The following is an 18,116-nucleotide window of genomic DNA, read 5'->3' as shown; positions in this document are numbered from 1 at the left end:
AGTGAAATAAATAGTTAATGGAGAATTTTGTAATTTAAAACTTTTGTGCGCGATATTTTGTAATTTAAATATTTTGAGTCGACGTCGAACTGTCCAACCAATAGCACACCGGTAAGCATGCGACACGTGATAAACACTCCCGTCCCCTACCCCGTACCACCAAATAGACCGATAAATCGCTTCTGCGCAGCTTCAAGGCCAGCGTTCTTTTTACATGACGCGAACTATACCTGACACTTGATAGCGCCTAAATATGAATTCCACTTATAAAATTCGCCCAAAATGACCGCGGCGTTTTTTAAGTTAGTGGAATGGCATTTTCAGCGGTCGTGATCGATGGCGTTGTGTACCTTAGGCGGAACGCGCCCTGATTACACAAATATTAATTTACATATTATTACCTGTACTCAGTTTATACCCGAAAATATAAAGAAATATATCAAAGATAATTTAAAGATTGTTCTTTTTTTTTTTAAAGATTTCCCGGACTATCACCTAAAAACAATACATAAACATCACATAATTTACATTTAATTATATTGTATCTATCATTGTACTATTTAATACAGACTGGGAATGAAGTATGCATTATACTGTTTTTTATTATTATTGTAACATTATTGTGCAGGTAGAGGTTACAGAGGGTAGAGGATAGGAGAGCCATCACTTTATATATGTCCGTAAAAACGCTTCCATTAAGGGTAGCACAGAGAGACATGGTATACGCTTCAGCCTGTAATATCCCACTACTGGGCATAGGCCTCTTTCCCCATGTAGGACAAGGATCAGAGCTTAATCCACCACGCTGCTCCAATGCGGGTTGACGGATATATTCCGTACTATGAGCAACAATCGCTATCAGGTGTATATGATAACAACCGGGAACCGGGAGAGACATGGTAGCTTACAATAAATTTTAGAGAAAGCGCCAAAAGTATTTAGAATAATAAAAACATGTTTTCTCACAGCAGTATTTTGGTTATATTTATTAAATCATTTTAGACTACGTAAATAGTTTTATATAGGTACTGGCATTCTACTATAAACTACTTTACTCATGAAAATTTACAAATATTTGAACTCAGCGGTTCTCCTTTCCTCTGCCCTCCATAGTAGAGGTTAACCTCATATGTATAACAATCGATTCTTGTGTAGTCTGTGCTGCTTGATTTGCTTCATACCGAAATATGCAATTGCATTGACACAGAGTAAAATAGACTTATTTTTAGAAGTCCACCAAGTTTCTCGAAAAAAACTATTTTTTTCTTCTATTTTTTTTGTAGAACGGAACTCTGTCACGGTTTTTATTATTTATGAATTTTTTGATATTCTGTATTAGTAAGACAGTATGTTTATTGGTCTCATTAGTTTTTAAACATCTAATTTATTTTTTATAAGAGAGATAGCTAGAAGGAACCTAACAGTTTTGAATACAGTAGAAAACCTTCACGAAAATAATTAAACTACAGAAAGAATTCCGTTAAATATTTGTTAAAACAATTTAGCATACCAGGAATAAGACAATCATTGCGGGTAGTTTAAAATCTTACGATTATGAGTTTTACAAAAATTACAAACGACAATAATATTGACATGAAACTTTCTAGCTTATCTAGTTTTTAAAATGTAAATATATAAAAAGCTGTAGTTTTAAGAGGTACCAGTCCTGTTGTTTTGTTTCTGCTCATTAATCCATGCATGTATTCTTTCCTTCAGTTCTGTATTTGATTTCACTTGATCCATAGATAGCGGTGAGCGATTGAATGGATCAGATTGGTCACTTAGAAGATGCCTAACCAAAATAATAAAGAATGATGACAAATACGTAGGTAAGGTTTAAATAGTATTGATTAGAAGATTTAATAAAAATCCTAAACTAACATTAGCAAAGAAATTGGTCTACTAGTTATCATGATTGCAATTTAACACAAGAACACTTTGCTATTCTTTTAATTTTTCTTAAGTAAGCTATGGTTTTTCTAAAAAATATATGTAATAAACATACCTAGCGATCGTAGTTCGGTCTACCGTGGTCCTTGAACTGGGTAGTATCACGGGATCCAACATGATGGTACTCATGATGGGGTCCAGGAACTCCTCGGGCGCGTTCGCAAGTATCTCCTCATCTCGTTGTCTCTGTTCGGCTATAGCGCTCACGCGATTCGCTACTTCTTGTAAAGAACTTATTAGACCACCGCCTCCGATACGTACTAAGGCAATAAAACATTAAATTATTGATATGTTGTTGTGGCAAAACACATGAGTTCACGCCATTTTTGCCACGAACTTGTGGAGGCTTACGTCCAGCAGTGGATTGTATCAGGCTGAAGTGATAATAATGATTCATATTAGAGAAAAGGTCGCTCGGTTTATACATTTCGTATTTTTTATAGTTACGTCAGATAGACAAATAAAGCTCTTAATAAATATTTTTGAAAATCAACTGCTATTTTTATCAACAAAAATTAGCACAACACTCCATCGGCAAATAATAACTCAACACAGTAGGTGCAGTAATATAAAGTTGATGTTATATATATATTTTACCTAAAACAGCCTCGGCCAGTGTGAACAGTTGTGGTGAATAAGACCGGCCGTCATCTGAAACCGCGGCACAGAAACGTTCATTGTTCCCGAGCTCGACGTACATACGGCAGATGTCCAGCACCGTATTAGCCGGTTCAAATTCGTACTCTTTCATGTCTTTTACCTAGAAAAATTATTTAATTATTTGCATTTAATATTTTATCGTTATTAGAACTATACCCTGCACTACATTTTTTGTAACCCATATTTACATCACTCAAGAAAAACATTAACCTGGCTCTTATGTATTGCTTTTACTAAACATTAAAAATATCGTCTTTATTTTTGATGTTATCCATAACATCAAAAATAAAGACGATAAAAATGAAGAGTTGTGTTAATAAACTTTTTAACATCATTTAAAGTATAATAATAAAGATTCTCAACTTTATAGAAGATCCATAAGCACAATGCACAGTTAATAACCCCGCTTTTTAGTAATATTTTGTTCCTGTGGTGAGGGTTCCATCAGAGCAGAAAGAGCTCTGGTTACTTTACTTACCACAGGAACTCCACCCATCTTCCAAAGAGAGGAGAGTCGGATGTAGGCTTTGCACCACGCTTACCTTGAGGTACGGTAGCTACCATCAGGTGGAAGATAAGCCACATCATAGCCATATCTTGCGCTGGTGTTCCCGTGCGACAGGTGGCCAGGTTCTGCTTAGTCTCACGTTTTTTTATACAACTAGGTCGGACGAGCGCACGGCTCACCTGATGGTAAGCGATTACTGGATCTTATAGACGCAACACCAGAAGCATCGCAAGCGTATCGCCAAACCTACCCCCGAACCCAAGGAGCTCTGGCTACCTCACTCATCACAGGAGCACACCACTGCTCGAGGCCAGTGCTATTGAGCAGCGCTCGTCCGTATGATCGGGTACGGGAATATCTCCCGCCGGCGCACCTTGAAGTTCTTCTTGTTGGGCCCGACGAGGTGCAGCAGGAAGTAGTTGAGCATGGAGGCGATGCGCTCCACCAGCGTGGGGTGGCAGAAGACGCGCGGCGCGAGCGCCGTGAGCCGCACCAGCGCGCGCACGGTGTCGCGGCCCAGGATGTTGTCGAAGCGCGCCAGCATGCCCGTGTGCGCCAGGCTGGCGACGTTCTGCTCGCGCTCCGCAGCAGACAGCGAGTTCCACGCGCCCGACTCCCTGTGCGAACCGTCGATTAATGCGTACAATGTTTTTTGTTATCGATGTATTAATGCGTGAAGAAAAAATTTTGTACCCCTTTTTACGAAAATTGCGCGGACGGAGGATTATGAAATTTCGCTCACTTAGCTAGTTTATATAGAGGAGTGGAGAATGCTTTTTTTTTTAATTATGCATAAAAAATTCATTAAACTAATACAAAATCATTTCAAACACTACCATCTACATATTTGACACACACACACACTTTTGTTTGTTATTATAGTCTTTGACAACAGAACATTAATATATATATATATATATATATATATATGAATTGTTACGTTATACTATATTTACGTTTGTTATTATATATATATATATATATATATATGTTCAAACTTACAATTTAAAATTATTATGGTCGAATTTCGACCACTGGGCGACCACTAGTTCTATTCAATAAAAAGTGTATTTAGAATAGTGAGCTAAAAAGATTTCTTCAGACTCATTTCTTTAAATAAACTATACTTCTTAGGACTGATATATCACAAAGACAGGAACTCCAGACAACCAGATATGGTCATCGGAAGTGTAACTTATTACCTTTTTACATAACAAGCATTAATCGATTAATTTATTTTATTTTCACCATCAACAAGTATTAATCAATATAATATATTTTTATTTCACCCAAGCAATGAAAGATAAATATTACATACCTCAGTAGGTAGGGCACACCTAGATCTATCATGCTCAAAATTTGGAGCAACCCAAGTGGGGAAATGCATCAAACCTTGTGAAAGATCACAGGTTACTCATACGCCAATGCGTGTAAGTAGTAAAATCCCCAAAATTAATATATAATCCAACATTTTCGAGTCTACCTTATGCACCAGTCTTCCACAATATGTTATGTTATTGTGTATTCTATTATGTATCAAAGATAATGTAATTAAGTGAATGTCAACGTATTGTTGTGAGAAAATAAACCGATTATTATTTTATATATTGGAACAACGTTAGTTTAGACTTTAGATAATTGTGTTTGCTCGCAAACGAAAAAAAAAACCGACTTCAATTACATCGAAGAGTAATACAACGTAGATCGACGAAAAAATAGTAATACTTTGTTCGTATTCCATATAACGCGACATTATAAAATTGTAGAATTATAATTATAATGTTCTACTGTTATTTCTAACATTTTGTTAGCGATTGTAGGCAGAAATTTCATAAAAGGCCCGTCGTCGATTCGCGCGAAGCGCTGACATCGCTTATTACGGCGGGTTTTTTAGTTGAAGCGGATTTATATTGAATTACGGTTTATGTCTTTTTTATTAAAAATATGTAATGTTCATGTTTTCACACAGCTCCGATGCACGACTGGAGTTTACCCCTTCAGATCAACTGTCTAAATAGGCACAAAAAGGCTTACTAGTCTAAGAAATATATTATTACTATATCAAATTGTAAATAAATGAATCCAATAAGGCCATCTATCGGAACCTAATTGCGTTATTAGAAAACGTCTGAACGCCATCTCTAACAATGTCATTCGTTCAGTAGATTTTACCGTTCAATTTTTTCTTTCCGGGGCCTTAAATGAAAATCGATTCTTAAGGAGAAAACTCCAAAAACAGTCAAGTAAATACGCCATATCAGATATAGCTCAAAAAGTTCGAGTCAAATCTCAATTATATTTAAATGGGACCACATGACAAGCACCACCTATCGATTAAAAAAAGAATCATCGATATCGGTCCACCCAGTAAAATAGTAATGAGGTTAATATAACGTTGGTCGACGTAAAATAGCCAAGTAAATACCCAGTATTAGCGATAACTCAAAAATTAAAAGCTCAAATATATTTATAACGAATAAACTGCTACTCTCTACTCTAGTGGTAGAATATTGTAATTTGATCGATAGTGAACGAAGTAATTTCATTAAATTTTGATAGATGGCGTTGTGGCAAAGTATTGAACAGGACCACAGTCGTCTTAACATCGTCATGTAAATACGTGTCATCAAAGATTACTCAAAAATTGCTCATTATATCTCAATCATATTTAAAACGAACGACATGACAAGTATTAGCTTTTGATTTATACAAAAAAGATCAAAATCAGTGCACCCAGTAAAAAGATATAACGTATAATACAACGTAGGGTGACGAAAAAACCGTCAAGTAAATACGCAATATTAGATATAACTCACAAATTACTAATCAAATCTCAATTAAATTTGAATGGGACCACGTGACGATTAGTAGCTTTTAATTTATATAAGAAACGTCGAAATCGGTGCACCCAGTAAAAAGTTATGAGGTATAATACAACGTAAGGTGACGAAAATAATGTCAAGTAAATACGCGTTATCAAAGATTAATCAAAAAGTAGTTATCAGATCTCGATAAAATTTATATGTGACCACATGATAAACATCAGCTTTCGATTAAAGTAAAAATTATCAAAATCGAAACACCCAGTAAAAAGTTATTGCGGATTTTCAAGAGTTTCCCTCGATTTCTCTAGGATCTCATCATCAGATCCTGGTTTCCTTATCATGGTAGTAAACTAGGGATATCCCCTTTCCAACAAAAAAAGAATTATCAAAATCGGTACACCCAGTAGAAAGTTATGTGGTATAATACAACGTAGGTCGACGAAAAAAGCGTCAAGTAAAAACGCATTATTAGATATAATTCGAAAAGTAGTTGTTAGATCTCAAATAAATTTAAATGGGACCAATCGGCACACACCACCTTTCGATTAAAACAAAATTTGTCGAAATCGGTCTACCTGGTCAAAAGTTCTGATGTAACATACATAAAAAAAAAAAATAAAAAAAAAAAAAAAAATACAGTCGAATTGAGAACCTCCTCCTTTTTTGGAAGTCGGTTAACAAAGTACAAAATGGTATATTGTATATTATTTAATTTTTATCACTTACTGTGCAGTCTGCATTGTCCGTATTTGTGCCATGTTTCCAAGTGCCTCATCAAGTAAGAAAATAGCATCATTCATTAATAAATTAACAAAACGTAAAAATAATGGTGGGTGTACAGCTTCCATGTTAGTTTCGGCTTCTCTAGCCAACCTCCTGAAATGATAGATTCCTTTATGTAGTTATCAAATTCCACTCAATATTGTTTTTCATTTGAGTAACAAAATGTAAACTTCGTTTATGGTGGGTGTTTCCATATAGATTTAAGAAAGGTGAGAAAAAATATTGCTGTACGAAGCTAATTCTAGTTGATTATTATTCATAAAGCTTGATTATAAAGAATTCATTGCCAAGTACTATTCTTTTAATGAAGCATATTCACACGAAAATTTAGTATTTTAAAATCTCACATAAAGGCGTCCCGATGTTCTTCAATACCCCATAAGAAATCCATTACAAGGTACATGGGTCGGCGATAGTTAAACTTCTGTTCGAACTGCACACTCTGCCCAGTCATTTCTATACCGACAAATACATCCAGAAGGCAGGGAACAAGCTGTAAAGATGTTTTGACATGTTAAAATCAGATCTCAATAGATTTATAGAACCAATTTATACCAATGAGTTCCAAATTGATTTAGCTTTCATATAAACATGACGATTGATCTAAATAACTAGTAACAGTTTAAAGCTTTATTTACACGATCTGAGGACGAACCATTAATAATATGGTTATATTAAAATATATAGTTTAATGTGAGTAGGTACCTGAGATCGATGTGGGTGTTCTTTAAAAAGTTGCTCTCTATAAAACGATGCTATATTACTCAAAGGCTGCTGGTCATCGGGATGATTTGGAAGCATTGCTTCAAGACATTCTGCAAGGCGAGCCCTAAAAGTATAAATTACGAGTAATAAATAGATGTTATTGAAATTGCTATATGTGTACGTACGAAGCCCAATTCAAGACTGCTAAATCGAATATATAAAAATCTTGTGTCGCAGTGTTTGTTATCAAACTCCTCCAAAATGACATTGAATGTGATTTTTTTTGTGTAAGTGGTTTAGTGGTAGGTCTGAGAACAGGTTGTAAACTATTTTTTATGCCCCTAGGTGACGATGCGTTGGCGCAACGGTCACAGCACTGGTTTGTGGCTTGTGCGCTGGCGGTTGCGGGTTCGATCCCCACATGACAAAACATTTGTATTGGCTATACAGAATTTTGCCGTTTTCTGGGTGTTTGTGCAGTCCTTGTGGGTCTCACCACCGTGCTTTGGAGAGCACGTTAAGCCGTCGGTCCCAATTGTTATCATGTACACATAATAGCGATTGTTACTCATAGTAGGAAATATATCTGCAAACCCGCATTGGAGCTACGTGCTGGATTGAGCTCTGATCCTTCTCCTCCAAGCGAACGAGGCGATAATGATATCCATAGGAAAGAACAACGTTTTCTGGATCAGATAGTAAGATATAGCTATAATTAGAAACATACCTCAAATGCGGATTATACGTCCTACTCGAATCACCCATGAAAGTAAGAACGAGTGTGAGAGCAGGCTGCAATAGACCTGCGACGTCCGCTTCGTCGGTGATGGCGCCCACCGTACGTCGCGCCATCGTTATCAGCACCACTATGTTCTCTAGAACAAACTCTGGAACGCACCTACAAAAAAATAATAACAATAATAATACTATTGACATTATTAAGGTTCTTATCTATTTCTTATATACACACAAGCTTTTTTAAATAGATTTTAATCCTTACAGTAAAATATTACACATTTTATTTTGGGCAAATTGCATGGCTTTTTCTCGCGCTAGTACTATGGCGCCATCTGATAGTTACGCTTTTAAAGAACCAAGTCTTTGAGTTATTCGTTTTTTATTATTTACTTTAGAGTGTCTTTTACTGCTGTCAGCGCCACGTATAGATAGTTCAATTCGAGTTGCGGTATATGAGTGCGTTAAGTTTGTATGAACACAATAATTTGTGAGTTTGACAAGAGGTACAGTCGTTTTTTTTTTTTTTTTTTTTTTAATATAACTAGGTCCGCAAACAAGCGTACCGCCCACCTGATGGTAAGCAATTACCGTAGCTTATAGTCGTCTGTAACACAAGAAGCATCGCAAGCACGTTGCCGACCCTATTCCCAATTCCCCCAGCTCTGGTCACCTTACTCACCAGCAGGAACACAACACTGCTTGAAAGCAGTATTATTTAGCTGAGGTTTATTATTTTAACTGAGGTAGGGCACAGCAGGAAATTTCCTGCTCAAAATGTGGAGCAGCCCAACTGGGGTAGTACCTCGACCCTACAGAAGTAGCCTAGAGAACAAGATATAAAACAAAGTGAAGTCGGTACTGTGTTTATAAAATATTGTTGGTGGAACAATGTTAGAGGTCGGCGGGGCACCTGTGCACGTGTGCACGTGTATTGTATTGTATTGGGCTCGATTTTCCGCATTTAGACGCAAAGGTGATGTATTATGCGTGAAAAGTGGGCTGACTAGTTCAGCCAGCCCAGCTCCTTCCAGAAGCTCAGAAGCCTCCTGGGGCGTTCACAGGCTTCTCGGAGCGTCCTTGTTTCTTTAAGGTGTGCACGCGTGCAGCGAGGGCACCGACCGCAGCGTGTCGGGCGGCGGCGCGGCGAGCGGCAGGCGCAGCGCGCGCGTCTCGGCGGGCGCGTGCGGCGGCGCGCCGGAGCCGCTGGCCACCTGCACCAGCCACGTGCACGTGGTCGCCTGCAGCCGGTGCAGGTTGGTCAGCATTTCCTTCTCCAGCAACGCGCTGCGGTAGCTCAGGAACCTGGCGACGACTGTTTCATTAATAAACGCTTCACACTCGATGGCCCCCAGTAGGGTTTTTTCCTTTGTCGGGAGTCCGGAAACACACTATACACGAGCACACACGCCCAGACCTAAAAAACTAAATTAAAAATTTATATATGCTGACGATTCGCAGGTGCTTTTGAAGCCTATTTGAATAAAGCTATTTTGATCTCGATTTTTGAAAAGCTCTCCCTACTGCTGAAAGGGAAATATCAAATCTTTTTTTTTTCTTTTTAGCATATAATCTTCACAACCCATTAGGTTTCCACGGCTCTCGAGTCAATCCAGATTTAATATTTTGGCCTCCACTACCATTAGTAGAACGAGTGGAGACGAGAGGTAGCTCACTTGGTCATAAGAAAGTGCGTGCGGCGCCGCAAAGAGTCGTGGGCGCGGTGTGCGACTGACACGTCGGTTAGCGCTCGCTGCGCACGGCCAAGATCTTGCCCGCAGCGGTAAAGCTTCTCCGAACACACACGTACACCTGTAATACATAACACGAACACTAATGTTATGTCACATCAGGAGGTAATTTGCAAGTGATCATCTCAAAATTAGATATTTATATATTTAAAAATTCACAAACAAATAAAAAAACCGACTTCAATTTACATTGACAAGTAATTCAACATAATAACTCAAAAAGTACTCGTCATATAGTACTTATGGAACCTAATCCTTACCTAAATCAATGCACTTCTGTGTCATAAAGAAGCATTCAGTCACAAAATTGTAAGTGTCGGATGTTGGACGTTTAATAGCCTGCCCATCTTCTGATTCCCGAGCGGGCAACAAACATGTTTCATTATGTAAACAATCCAAATGAACTGATTTAGCTGCACATTCTTCTGGCTGCAAGAAAATATATTCACTTAAGAAATTATTTTATTTTAATTAGTAGATAGATAGATGCTATAAAGGTTGCATTTTCTAATAATTAACTAATTATTCAAAGTTCTGTAAATTTTTGGTAAAAATTAAAATAATTAAGGCTAGGTATTCCTGCAAAAGTAGGCATTTAGCGCTAAGCCGGCCGCGCGTAATAATACTTCGCGCGGACACTGCGGCAGTGAACTCGCATTGCAAACGTGACCCCGCCGTCAGTGACACAGTGCAGAATTAAGCAGTAGGCATAGGCAGTAGGATAATTTTATTTGGCTTTAAAATAGAAAGGCATTTTTTATGATCATTTTTTTATAGTAGTGATAAATAATATCTAGTTTCGTAAATAAATGAAAGAAGTAAAGGATTTTAGGGTTATTTATTTTAAAGACTGTTTGATATAAATAAAATAAAGGGTATCAAATGAAACAAATTACATTTTAAACTTAAAATATTATTAAGTATCATCTCAATAAAATAGTCTGTAATTTAATTAGTTCTCCGATGCTGATAAATTTTAAAATTACTTCATCGGCATAGGCGTAAAAATATAACAGACAGACTGACTTTTGAATTTTGTAATTGTATTTACTTAATTTTTTTTTTTTTTATACAATGGTAGGCTTGCGTTTAACCACTATTTCACCTGATGATAAGTGAAAATGCGGTCTAAGATGGAGCACGCTTACCTAGAAGTAACCTATTCACTCGCGACTTAAAGATCCCCAGGTTATAATTTTCTGGAAACACAGACGCTGGTAGAGAGTTCCATTCTTTGGCTGTACGGATCAAGAATGAACTAACTTAAAATAAAAAATAATTTTATTTGCTCGCAAACGAAAAAAAAACCGACTTCAATTACATTGACGAGTAATACAAAGTAGATCGACGAAAAAATAGTCAAGTAACTACACGTTATCAAAGATTACTCAAAAAGTAGTTATCAGATCTCGATAAAATTTATATGTGACTACATGATAAACATCAGCTTTCGATTAAATTAAAAATTATCAAAATCGGTACACCCAATAAAAAGTTATACGGATTTTCGAGAGTTTCCTTCGATTTCTCTAGGATCTCATCATCAGATCCTGGTTTTCTTATCATGGTATCAAACTAGGGTAGCAGTGAAAAATTATGCAGTATAATACAACGTAGGTCGACGAAAAAAGCGTCAAGTAAAAACGCATTATTAGATATAACTCGAAAAGTAGTTGTTAGATCTCAAATAAATTTAAATGGGACCACATGACATACACCACCTTTCGATTAAAAAAAAATTGTCGAAATCGGTACACCCAGTCAAAAGTTCTGAAGTCACATACATTGCAGCCGAATTGAGAACCTCTTCCTTTTTTGGAAGTCGGTTAAAAATATAATTTAAATTATTCATTTTTAGCTGTATACGAGTGTAAGGTTTGACATGTAGCGTTGCTTAGTTTAAACTAGTGTCAAAATTATTCTAAAACTCATTTAATTTTAATTGGCGTGTGCTTTGTGCCGCCATTGAATCATCAGGGTTATCAGAGTTAGGATTAGGGGGATCTATGGCAAACTTTTCATTTTCCTTTTGACTTGATATGTCTCTAATGGGCATACCTCTTGCATTTCTACAGTCTATTATTGCACGCAGTAAGCAATTTATATAAAATGTTAATAATTTATGTTTCATATTAGTATTCCAAAATACATCATCCTTTTCTATCAATTGTGTGTATATTTTTTCATTCTCGCCTGCCCATATGGCCAAAAGACACTTTCGTCGTTCTGATACGTGCAACTGACCTTATATTTGGTGATACCAGTTAAATTTTTTATTAATTGTGGTTATTTTAGTATTTTTATTATACTTTAAAATTTGTATCTTGTTTTCTTCTACTGCAGTAGAAAGTCCTTTTTTATATGCTGCAATTGGACACTTGACTTCGACAATAGTATCATGTCCAATTAAGCCGTCAGGCGTTGCCCCTATAAAAGGGTAATCTTTGTCAATAAATAAACCACAGGGTGCAATGATAACACCTTCCTGCTGTTGTAATTGCTGCAAATCTTGTTGCTCATGCTCGACTCCGTGTGCAACAGTCATGACATAGGCCAAATTTTTTCTGTAAAGTAAGTTTTTTACGAGAGGAGCTGTACTTGAGGTTACTTTTCTTTTGCATATAAGGCCTAGTTTGAAGCAGTTCAATCATTACAGCCTATACAGTCCACTGCTGGACATAGGCCTCCACAAGTTGACGCCAAAAATAACGTGAACTCATGTGTTTTGCCCATAGTCACCGCGCTGGGCAGGCGGGTTGGTGACCGCAGTATTGGCTTTGTCGCACCGAAGACGCTGCTGCCCGTCTTCGGCCTGTGTATTTCAAAGCCAGCAGTTGGATGGTTATCCCGCCATCGGTCGGCTTCTTAAGTTTCAAGGTGGTTGTGGAACCTTGTTATCCCTTAGTCGCCCTTACGACACCCACGGGAAGAAAGGGGGTGGCTAAATTCTTTAGTGCAGTAGCCACACAGCACTTGAAGCAGTTACTAGGCTTTTTCTGATTTCAAGCCACTCACCGCTGTCTCTCTGCAGTATCGTAGATCTTTCTACCTTGTGTTTGTCAGATGTAACAGTTTCTAAATTTTTTAGAAATTCTTTCTTTGCTGTTTCGTATTCTTTTGGCGACATATCAGGCGCTGAACAGGTTGAACCATAGTCGTTTAGCCCATTGTTTAAATCTTTTAGCACTCTTCGTTTCTTTACTGGGTTTTCCATATTTAATTTTCGTTTTTTTGCACGTCGTTCTTCAATTTCTTTTGCTTTACCTCCAGAAGTGTTACCTGTTAAAGCAGTTTGGATTGTTGATACTGCAGCTTTCGTGTTAAACGAAACAACGGCGGCTGCACACCTTCCTTGGTAGCCACCTTTTAAAGCAAAATTTATTCTTTTGCCTCCAGTAAATTTTGCTATTACGCTGTTGAAGCACTCTACCTTATTTGTGTTCACATTTTCGACCAAACTTCGTGCTTTTGAAGCTACGTTGGACACAATTGCATTGATCCCGAACAGAAAAATTGAATTTATTATTTTTAAAATTGAATATATTATTAAATATGTTTATATGCGAGGACAAAGACAAAATATGGGGAGTCGGTGTGCGAAATTCTTCGTACTCCGCGTCCGTACGTATAATGTATTTATTATTCTTCTTTTTGAACCTACTGATAAAGTTAGACTGTGGTCAGTAGGTACGGATATTGAATCCGCACTAATATTAAAAATACGAGAAATAAAACTAAATATATTTTGTTCGCTATATTTTTCTTCTTCAAACGTGAATGTTTGATTTTTTTATTTTTTTTTATTTTCCATTTTCACAGAACAATCACAAAAAATATATTCTTATTGTACTTAATATTTACAGAACTAACCTAAGTAACTACTAACCTTAATGATTAACTTAACCTACTAATATTATTAGTTCTATTATTCAAAATTATTATAATATGAAAATATGCTTTACGCAACAGAAGTGACTCGCGCGCAAAAAATCGTCACACGTCCTATCTCGGTAACGTCCCGCTGGACAATGCGAGCGCCCCTCGCGAATCGAAAATCACTTGAAAAATTGATAAAAAATTAATAAATTTATTTAAAAAAAAAACATCGGATGTAATACCTCCAGTTATATATGACCTTTATTTAGGTAAGTAACTCATACTATTAAATCAGTTATTTTAAAAATAAAACCGAAAATAGAACATAATATGACCCGAAAAGAGGTAACTTTGTGAATTTATTCTATCGAGCCAAATTTATCAAATCATGTTTCCATCGGATATAATCCCTAAAGTATACCCTAAACAATATTAATTAAATTTATTAGATTATAATTTCACTGTTTACTATTTCAAAAATGAATAACTAGAAACGTGTTTTGCAGGAATAACTGAAACACCTCCCCTTAAAAGTAAGGACACAAATTAAAAAAAAAATCAAAAAATGGGGTGCCATTTCTGCTTTCTATGAAAATAGAATGTTGGTATTAGTGGAATGTTATTATTAGCAGACTCATATTGTTCTTCATGCGTCCCACATTTTTAGTCAAAGATTTACGAAATTGTTCAGAATGCAGAATCTATTTGGTGAGTGGTGATTATAACATTACTATACTGATAATATATAAATGCTTGCTTATCTAAACAAATCAATGAAATTGGAATGGAACATTAAAATAACCGCTTTATACTATATGTATGATATGGACGGTATACACGGTAAATATGTATACCAAAAAATAACATTTTTTACAATTTTTGTCTGTATGTCTGTTTGTTCCAGCTAATCTCTGAAACGATTGGACCTATTTTGACGGGACTTTCACTGGCAGATAGCTGATGTAATAAGCTTAGGTTGCTTTTATTTTAGAAATTTATTAATTTTATAACTGCGAACTGAACAATAACTTTTATTGTTAAATTCCATGTTGAAAGTCACAGGCACAGCTAGTAATTAGATAAAATTATATTTTTACATATTTGTTTAAATACTTACAGGAACTGCGCCATAAGTAGGATCTATTTTAAGTGACTTTGGATCATCAGGCTTTGTACAGAACGGTTGACACAAGTGTAGAAGTACTGCACCGAGATTTAACATAAAGCCATCGGAGACACAAGTCATTGAAACTGCGTTCATTTCTGCCTGAAAAAATATATGTTTATCGAAAACAATTAGAATGCTTATGCGTTAAAAGCAATTCTATAAAAATATTAACTTTTGTTACAATTAATATCATTTGAGTCTATATTTAAAATAAAGCATTTCATATCAAATATTGGTGACTTTTAACTAATAATAATAATAACTTGAATTAGATAACTATTTTTAATACAAAGAAGAATACATTTATTACTATTAAAGTAATTTGTTACTATTCAGGATTTCATCTTAGTTTAGAAATAAAACAATCTTTTTATATAAGTTTAGTGTTCGACAAATATCTCTATGGCTACATCTCTATTATGACTATGACTATGGTGCAACTTACTTTACTTGGAAATGACATTAACACTAATGTATTTTAATGTCAATATTTAAATATTAAGATGTTATATAAGTCAGTAGTTCAATTAAAAAAAAAAAAAAAAAAACTGGTTTATTTATTTAAAGGATTTAACAGAAAACATGCAACAATAGGTTCAAATTTATTATATTATATAAATGTTCCTCTAAGAATATGCACCATATTTATTGTATTAAGTAATTTAGATTTACCTGAATATTCCACAATTTTCCTCTAGCAAGATTGGTTTTGAGGCACTTTCCAATCCAAGACAATAACCTATTTTTTATTTGGGGTCCTCCTTTTAAAAGAGTCAAGAATATTTTGTGTAAATTATTTGTTAGATGTGATGTTGCATTCCAAATTGAAGTTTCCACCATTGATGTTGCTGCCTATAGTAAAAAAAGTCAAACAGATAATATTTTAATTCAGTTATACATATTTTTAATACATTTATATATCTAGCTATATTCGAGGTGATTGAAATGTAAAGCAACATTCATTAATACTTATTATGCTGTATTCATCATTTTTGAGGACAACATTTTTAGACAGGAAATAGAATATGAAAGTTTGTATGATGGTTTTGTCATTTGGAAAATAAATCACTTAAAAATTCTCTTACTAATTAATTTAAGCACAACATAGAGTTAGAAATTATTTCTTTTAGCATTTTAATTCAACACAATACCTTGAATACACCAAAAAACCAAGTTGGCCCACCTCTAACTTACATTATTGCAAAAAGAATGCTTTATAAATAAACTAGCTGACCCGGCGAACTTCGTATCGCCTAACACAAACTTTATCGTATGGTATTAAAGTTCAAATTGACTTTTAACTATTATCACAAATCTTTTGTATGGGAGTATAGAAAAGTGTTGTTTTTAGACTTTTTCAGGAAATTTAAATTTTTTTTAGAATTTTTCTCTCCGTAAGAACCATCCTCGTACTTCAAGGAATATTTTTAAAAAAGAATTAGCGAAATCGGTCCAACCGTTCTCGAGTTTTGCGCTTAGCAACACATTCAGCGACTCATTTTTATATTATAGATGACTGTAGAAATAAAAAAAACTGTTTCAAAAAATAAATAAAATAACAGTTTCAGAAAAAAACTGAACACACTGACAGAAATAAAATTACATAAATATTTTTAAAATATTATTTTTTTAGCATACCTGATCTAATGGGTTGTCAAAAAACTCAGGCATGCCTGTAGCAGTGCGAGGGAGAACAGAAAGACTCAACAAGGCACCAATCACAGAATCCTGGTATAATCGTCCATTTGTTTCAATCTTTGGTTCACAGGATTCAAGCAATATTTGCGCTAAATTTGTATTATCTGTAGAAATAAATTTAAAATATAATAACATTTGAAAAGCTTGGTGTAGAATTATATGAAACACATTCATTACCAGAAAAAAAAAAGTTATTCATTTGTATTTCATATATATGCCCAAAATTTCAGATACTTTTCAGCAACTATAGTCATGGGAGGACTATACTTTAAAAACAAAAAAAACCTAATAAACTGCGATAAAATCCAGAAATAAAAAGTAGTTTATAATGAGTGAAATTTGCATAAACATTAGAAAACAATATATGAAACGAAATTATTCACTTCCTCACTCACTTGCAAATAGTTGTATGGATGGTAAAATATATATCGGCAGATTGATTAAATTTGATTTATTTATATCTGTGTGGATTTTTTGTAGAACAGGCATCATTGTATCTTTTAATTGCATTTGACAGTCTTTATCACCTGTAAAAAAAAAACATGAAATTAGATTCTAGTTTATTGACTAAAAAAATTTAAAGGAGAAAGGATTACCATCAGCAACAAATGCATTAACTAAATCATTGAAAAATGTATGGCTTTGAGGTACAACATGTTGTAATATTTCTACTAGCTGTGAAGAAAAATCCTGTCCTTCAAATAATGCTGGCTGTTTCAGAGCAGTAACTGCATTTCGAAAAATAAGTTCCTTCATTTTTTCTAAAGCACTTCGTATATATGATTTATCATATTGGTTGTAACTGAGAATATTTTCCATAGAACTAAACAAGTAAGGAAACACTTGATTTTGTATAACATGTTCTTTAAAAGCAGTGCAGTTTCTAGGAATTACACTTTGCTGGATTTCTTGTAACAAAAGTCTTTCAAAAAGAGCTTGTTCTAATGCTTCTAAGTCGATGTGGATTCGTGGGTACATAGCTTGAGCAAGCTCTTCTAGGTACACTAATTGAATATCAGATTGCCCTTCAACAGCATTAGAGTTTATTGTAAAGTGAAACACATTTTGAACTATATTATTTATTGTTTTTATCTTCTCTGTATCCTGTGATTGCTTTAAATCAACATCTAATTGTTCAGGACTTGAACTATCATTTTCGTTAGTAGCTTTACCATCTGATGCACCGAGTAGGCCAGCAAAAGGATTGCTGGGATTGGACATCTTAATTTAATGTTATCAATATCAATAATATAAAATAATAAAAACTCCAAGAGTTTAGTTTCTTATTTACATTTTTAATAAAACACTTCTACAAAAACAATTTTCACAGACTAGTAAGGATGGAGTAATTTAAAAATATCAAATGCAGTCCATCATAAAAAAAATTGCTGACTGTAATTTTTGATTCCTTATCACTTGATAAAATTTGACGCCTGACAGTAGTGTTGTGTATTTTA

The 18,116-nt window shown here is 34.9% G+C and overlaps 1 protein-coding gene across 1 annotated transcript; it reads right to left on the bottom strand.

Moving 5' to 3' along the window:
* Positions 1 to 957: 957 nt before the first annotated feature.
* On the bottom strand, positions 958 to 17,907 carry LOC123656667 (ubiquitin conjugation factor E4 A). The gene is made up of 16 exons (XM_045592328.1): positions 17,256 to 17,907; positions 17,055 to 17,186; positions 16,600 to 16,763; positions 15,634 to 15,813; positions 14,911 to 15,060; positions 10,178 to 10,346; positions 9,843 to 9,978; positions 9,289 to 9,471; positions 8,159 to 8,329; positions 7,432 to 7,555; positions 7,074 to 7,219; positions 6,670 to 6,819; positions 3,492 to 3,735; positions 2,548 to 2,710; positions 2,006 to 2,210; positions 958 to 1,792 (listed from the first exon to the last, which is right to left on the bottom strand). Exons 1-16 carry the CDS (start codon positions 17,878 to 17,880, stop codon positions 1,651 to 1,653), a joined length of 3,084 nt encoding a protein of 1,027 aa, XP_045448284.1. The 5' UTR covers positions 17,881 to 17,907; the 3' UTR covers positions 958 to 1,650.
* Positions 17,908 to 18,116: the final 209 nt, after the last annotated feature.

This window comes from Melitaea cinxia, chromosome 9 (assembly GCF_905220565.1).
Source record: "Melitaea cinxia chromosome 9, ilMelCinx1.1, whole genome shotgun sequence".
Taxonomy (NCBI): Eukaryota; Metazoa; Arthropoda; class Insecta; order Lepidoptera; family Nymphalidae; genus Melitaea; species Melitaea cinxia.
The sequence above is the reverse complement of the archived record's forward strand: the minus strand, read 5'-3'. Positions and strand labels throughout refer to the sequence as shown.